Below are 6,261 nucleotides of genomic sequence, written 5' to 3' on the forward strand. Positions count from 1 at the left end.
TAGCCAGCGAATTTGAGGCCGTTCTGATCCTTCCTCTAAGAGGAGTTTGTTAAAATGCGAGACAAGTGAACCGCCAAACTTAGCAGGAAATTCAAAATGGCGGACTTCCTGTGGGGTTTGGCCTATGGGTCCAAGAGACTTTTTTGTGCGTCTGGGTGTGATACACATGTGTACCAAGTTTCGTGCATGTTGGCGAAACATGGCGGGGGGGCTGCTGTTTAAAGGGCGTGGTCAAGCCGTTTGGCCACGCCCATCGACCCATTTCACCCATTTCATGCTGATGCGAACTTGTACACAAAAGTTAATGCTAAATATGTCGGGTTTTTTTCGAGTTGTGGTCCTTCGCTGCTCCCTAGCGTCGACACCCTCCGCCAGACTGTCACGACCTTCAAAATGTAGCATCACCCACTTATTAAAGTCTTCTTGACCAAATTTGAGCTAGAAATAATCAACATGGTTGGAGCAGCACGTCAAAACTTAAAAAAAGTAATTTCCTGTCACCAGCAGGGGGCGCTATGACAGTTATGGAATATTTTCATATATGTGAATTCAGGCCGATACACTGATCATACACATGAAGTTTGGTGCAGATCCAACCATGTACCCCAAAATTATAGCAATTTCCTGTTTTATGGTGAAACATCAAAATTCGCCGCCACCTGACGTGCAGGCCCTCTATCAAAAACACAAGCCTTCAATAACTTTTGATGGTAGCCAGCAATTTTGAAGTCATTATGAAGAATCGTGTCGGACGAATTCGTTCAAATACGACACGTGCGAGATGCCAAAATCGGCCGCAAAATCCAAAATTGCCGACTTCCTGTAGGATTTTTTGTACGTCCCGGTGTGTTCTATCTGCGTACCAAGTTTCGTGCATGTCGGGGAAACATGCTGTCGTCGTCTGTAGATGGCACTATTGAGCCATTTTGCCGCGCCCATTTTCGAGACCCTTAAAATATGTAATTTTTCACCGGGACTAACGTGCCCGCCAAATTTGACGTTCCTCTGAATATGATAAGGCCCCCAAAATTGAGATTCATTTGTCAAGCGAGAAAAAGAAGAAAAAGAAGAAGAAGAAAAATTCCTTCGATTACAATAGGGTCCTCGCACCGGTTTCGGTGCTCGGGCCCTAATTAATATGCTCACTCGCCACCAAGTGGACAGGGGTGTGAATTGCAACCTGTCAAAATGACAGATGACCTTCAAATTTTTCCATCACCGTTTTAAAAAAATGGTCGACGACGGAAAATATTTGGTTAACGCAACCCCTCAAATTATATATATATATTAAAGCACTGTCTTGCTCCCATTGTTTGTCATATAGCTGAAGTCATTTCCTTTATGGAGAGAGCGAGAGAGAAAACAAGAATTATAACCTACACAAATGACAAGTGAACCAGTAATCAAATTCGTTACATGCCTGTACATCAGCAGAAATCTGTGAAGTATTAGCATGTGTGTCATATTGGCAGAAAAGAGAAATCATGAGGATGAAATTTAATGAAATTAAATTAAAGTGGCATAGGAGGCAAAAGGAGATTGAGTAGATGAGCCAATACAGATCATGATTTGTAGCCCTGAATTTGATATTGTTGCATGAACCATAATCAAACACTGGCTCCTGGTGATAAGAACCAGTCAGATTCTCCTCCAGTTATTGATGCTGGATAACTAAGACTGGACACTTACTTGGCGTAAATATAGTGGGGCCCTGACTTGCTATTACTGTGTTTTTTGTCTTATGGTAGCTGGAAAGAAAATACAGCAATATATGAAAATAATGGAAAATAAATTACAAGAACTGTACTTTCTGTAATGTTCCTAGATTTTATTTGAACCATTGGCTCCATGATACAAACTAGTTTGTCATTTGCAATTTACTTTTATCAGCTAACATTACAATAATGGGTCCCAGGTTTTATAAAATGTCTTTGTGGAGCCGTTGAGGGTGCATCTGATTTTTTCCAGCTTGATGTTCTGTTTCACATCCTTCATCCTCAGTAAAGTTAGTTTGGGAGTTTACTAATCTTCTAGTTTTCTTTTACCTATCTACTGCCCTCTTACCTAATATACAGCAATGCATCATGGTCTATAAGACCATTAAATATCTGTAGCATGACTGTCCTGTGAGAATCATGTATCTCTAAAAATTTTCAGTTTTCAGTTTTCAGTTTGGTGGATTAAAAAATTCAGTATTTTCCTCTGGGATGGAGTGTAGAAGCATAAAGTTGGATAAAATGGAACTCAAGTAAAGTATAAAATTAGTACAGTACTCGATGTCAGTGTATTTAGTTACATTCTACTGCTGATTACAACTCTAAAACTATTAATTTCCATTTTGCATTAGTTCAGAGTGATTGATAATTGATTAAATATTGAATTTAAAATCAATTACCTGACAAATTACTAGAAATCAGACCCAAAGCTCAGTTTTATGATTTAATACTTTGTACATTTTATATATTCTAAAATTTGTTATTTATGTTTATGTCTATATTGTTTTTGTACCTCATTCTGTTCTTTATAGAACTTCTTCTGCTTCTTCTTCTTTGACTGACAGAGCAAACTGTTTTAAAGGAGAGAGGACTGTAGTTGGAGCACTGGGCTGTCAGGTGTGACTGTGTGGCAAGTGGTTTACATGGATCTCCAGTCAGTTAGGAGAGCCCCTTGCAGATTTGCAGAATTTTGCTTAGGGCCCCATGGAGGTCAGGACCAGCTCTGAGATTTACAAAGGGAACATTGACTGCAGGTGCGCACTGCTTTATAAGTTTCGTCTATATTATTTGTCCAGTGTTCCCCAGTGTGGTTAATTAATTTAAACGCATAAAATGCTATTGCAATGCTACAAGAATTGTAATGAAAATACAGACACAAATACAGTCTGTTAGGTGGTCATGACCATGCATATAGCATGCATGTAGCATGTCATCCATTAGCTAGTTACAAGCTACAATGTAATGGCAAGATATTAAGCAGAGATAAAATAAGAGAATGAAAATTACTTGCTTCAAAAAACACTTAAGGAGTGCAGCTCAGGAGGAGAGTATTTGAATATTTAGAGCAGCTGTGAGGAAAATGAAGTGGATGACAGGCAAAAGTCCACACAGTCTTTACTCAAGTACAAGTAAAGATACTTGCATAAAAAGGTAAAAGTAGAAGTACTGATTCAACTTGTACTGATTCAACTTGTTTACTGTAGTAAAAGTGAAAAAGTACAGGCTCTGAAATATACTCAAAGTATAAAAGTAAAACAGAGCAGTCTTTTACACTTTCTTGTTTTTGTTGCCTCGTTTTTTGTTGTGTTATGTCTCTATCTTTTACATTGTTTTGCTTCTTGTTATGTCTTTTTTGTCTTGTTACTTCTTTTCGTCTTGTCTTTTTTACTTCCCACCTCTGACAACAGTGAACTGAGCACCTGAGTAGGTTTAAAAAATAAAACTACTTGGTTGAGTTTAGAAAAATATCATTTTGCTAATTAAGTAATTTTGTCTGTGGTTTCGCATTGGACACCCAGTCTCCTGGGTGAAAAGTTTGTCTGACCCAACTATACACCCCATCTCGTCCATACACAGACTTTCTTGTTCCTTCTGTCTTGACCTTGAATGCACATTTAAACATAACACTAAAGAGGTGTCTCCAGATATTATGTTAGAGGGGTACCTACAGCATCATAGCTTGAAGTTTTGAAGCACTGACCAAGCTGCTGTGTTTAACATGTTGTGACCGATGGCTAAGTTCCACCAGGCACAGCTGCAAAGCATTGCAGCTGCACCACAGCCGCACCACAGCTGCACCACAGCAGCCGGATCTGATTGCGTTCATACACAATGTTTGTGATTCCATCAGTAATGACTCAGTGTCTCAGAAGCAGCTCTCCATTTATATATAAATATGGACTATCTGTTTTTGACGGATGCCACATCAATCTGCGCTGAGCAGATTTAGCAGGCAGGAAGTCAGAGACAGAATGAGAGATTCTGGTAATTTTTTGAAATAAAATACCCCATGCAAACATGCGATCATGAAGACAGACAGAAAAGAAACTACTGAACTACATAGTGTTCATGGTGTAGAAGCACAAAGAGCAAGGAAAGAGGACCAAATCAGCAAAATCTGAGCAAGTAAACATAATCAGGTGGGCAAAATGCTCTGCTGATGAAATCTTAAACTATTTCCAGTCTGTCCTACTTTAATGATATTGTCAATGAATCTCACCACTTTCTGTGCAAGAAGCCTTTTTTACATCTTTATTTGTGTGTCCTGGCCACTAGTTGAATATCAGCTATCCTGAGAATTAACAGTATAGTTTTAACAGGACTAATAGTGGTTTGAACTGCCTTGTCCTTTGTTGTCTGTGCCCACAGATTCCGGTGATGACAGGGGCCTTCATGGATTCATCTCCAAACGATGACTACAGCACTGACCACTCTCTGTTCAACTCATCTGCCAGCGTCCACGCTGCCTCCATGACAGCTCATGGCCAGCCTGAGGAGCCCCAGTCCATGTCCGGGGATGCCATTTGGCTGTGGATCGCCATCACTGCCACCATTGGGAACATAGTAGTTGTGGGCGTAGTGTACGCCTTCACATTCTAAAAGTTTGTGCTGTGCGCCGGATGTTTGGAAGAACATGGGACAGAGTTTCTTAGTATCTATGAACAGGAGTGAGCTGTGAGTGCACACTCTGTTGAGCTGATGACTCATCGAATGAAATGTTGTCACAGCACACATAAGCAAAATTACCCAGCAGTCATCAGACACAAAGCACATAATGGATAATGTCAAAATAAACCTCTGCCAGCTAAGTGTGAAAGAGTGCAAAAATGTACATTGCAATGTCTGCATATACATATCTCCAAGGACGCAGAGGTGGTTATAACAAACGTGATGTAAAATATCCTCTTTTTTTGTGTATCTATGTGCTTCAAAGTAGTTTTTTTTCCTTTGACAGCCTATAGGCTATGTACTGTAAGATGTTTGCTTACATTTTACTGCTTCTTGCTGATACTTGTACATGTGTGAAGGATTCAGGGTGGGGGTGAAGGGATGGCGAAGTGGCACTTTTAAAAGGGGTTGAAATTAATGTAACGATGAATGAAAAGTGATGTAATACTGTATCACACATCAGGGTAGTGTGTGTGTGTGTGTTTGTCTGTGTGTGTGTGTGTGTGTGTGTGTGTGTGTGTGTGTGTGTGTGTGTGTGTGTGTGTGTGTTTGGCTGGCAGTCTGACTTTGGCACAATGCCCAGCAGAAGACAGGAGCAAAGACACAGTTTTGTTCCATTATAAGATTAGAAAAACCTTCATCCTGAAACAGCAGATTCAAGGACAAACTTTTAAACCTTCCAAATATGTTATTTCTTGAGTTTTTACTGTTTACTCTGTCTGTAAATACAATTATCTAAAAACAACAATACACTTGGATGAATGTTTGGCCACAGACCCTTTACAGTTGTACTAACACTACTGATAAATCAATTTAAACTGTTTTTTCTTTCTCAGCCAGGATTAATATGATCTTCTCCATGCTGATATATCTTGTTCTCTTAAAATTTCAGTTAAACATGAGTAGTAGCATGATTTTCCAGTCATTGTAAACAAAATGTATACTCCATTATAGCAAATCTGAAAATCTAATTATATATATTTCTCCAGGAATTCACAATGTGCAACTTTACCTCTGTTGTTAAAGGTGTAATGTAACCTCTGTTAGTTTTTTTCAGTTAGCTGTGCAGCTAGTAGCAGTTCTATTAGATGACTCTGTTTGGACTGTGAGCTTGGAACAAGGGAGTGTGGGTGTTTTTATGCCTACAGCACAGGAGCTCTGCATTGGCAGGGAGGAGATTTCAAGGGGGTGGGGCAAGGGGAGACCAGCCGGCAATGCCAGTGCCAGAACAGGCACCAGAAATGGAATCACACTCAGCAGCCTACAAATGAACATGGCTAGACCAGGTGTGAACACAGCCTCCAAGACCAATGGATGGCAGTTTGATGGCTGGAAATATTTGGAAGAGGAAGAATATTTTCAAATCTAACTCTGTGAATTAAGATTTTATTTGGTGTAAAACAGACTTGGTGATTGTTGGGGCAGTGGAAAGATGAAACAAGATGGCTTTGGTGAGTTTTATTTTGTTTCTGTCAAGTTTTAATGAAGTGTGTTTTACGATGAGTTAAAACAGTTAAACTTATCTTCATGTGGTAAAAGACATCAACTAGAAATCAGAGGGTGAACAAGTGTATTTTTATGTTTAATAAAGAAAATG

General features: G+C 39.5%; 1 protein-coding gene across 1 annotated transcript in view; it reads left to right on the forward strand.

Moving 5' to 3' along the window:
* LOC146313737 (uncharacterized protein C14orf132) overlaps window positions 1-5,635 on the forward strand; it is a 36,623-nt gene extending 30,988 nt beyond the window's left edge. The window contains exon 2 of the mRNA XM_084737705.1: window positions 4,365-5,635. Coding sequence (XP_084593831.1) covers window positions 4,365-4,595 — 231 coding nt within the window. The 3' untranslated portion in view covers window positions 4,596-5,635. The remainder of the gene's footprint in view (window positions 1-4,364) is intronic.
* Window positions 5,636-6,261: the final 626 nt, after the last annotated feature.

This window comes from Lutjanus erythropterus, chromosome 15 (assembly GCF_056507025.1).
Source record: "Lutjanus erythropterus isolate fLutEry1 chromosome 15, fLutEry1.hap2, whole genome shotgun sequence".
Lineage (NCBI taxonomy): Eukaryota > Metazoa > Chordata > Actinopteri > Lutjaniformes > Lutjanidae > Lutjanus > Lutjanus erythropterus.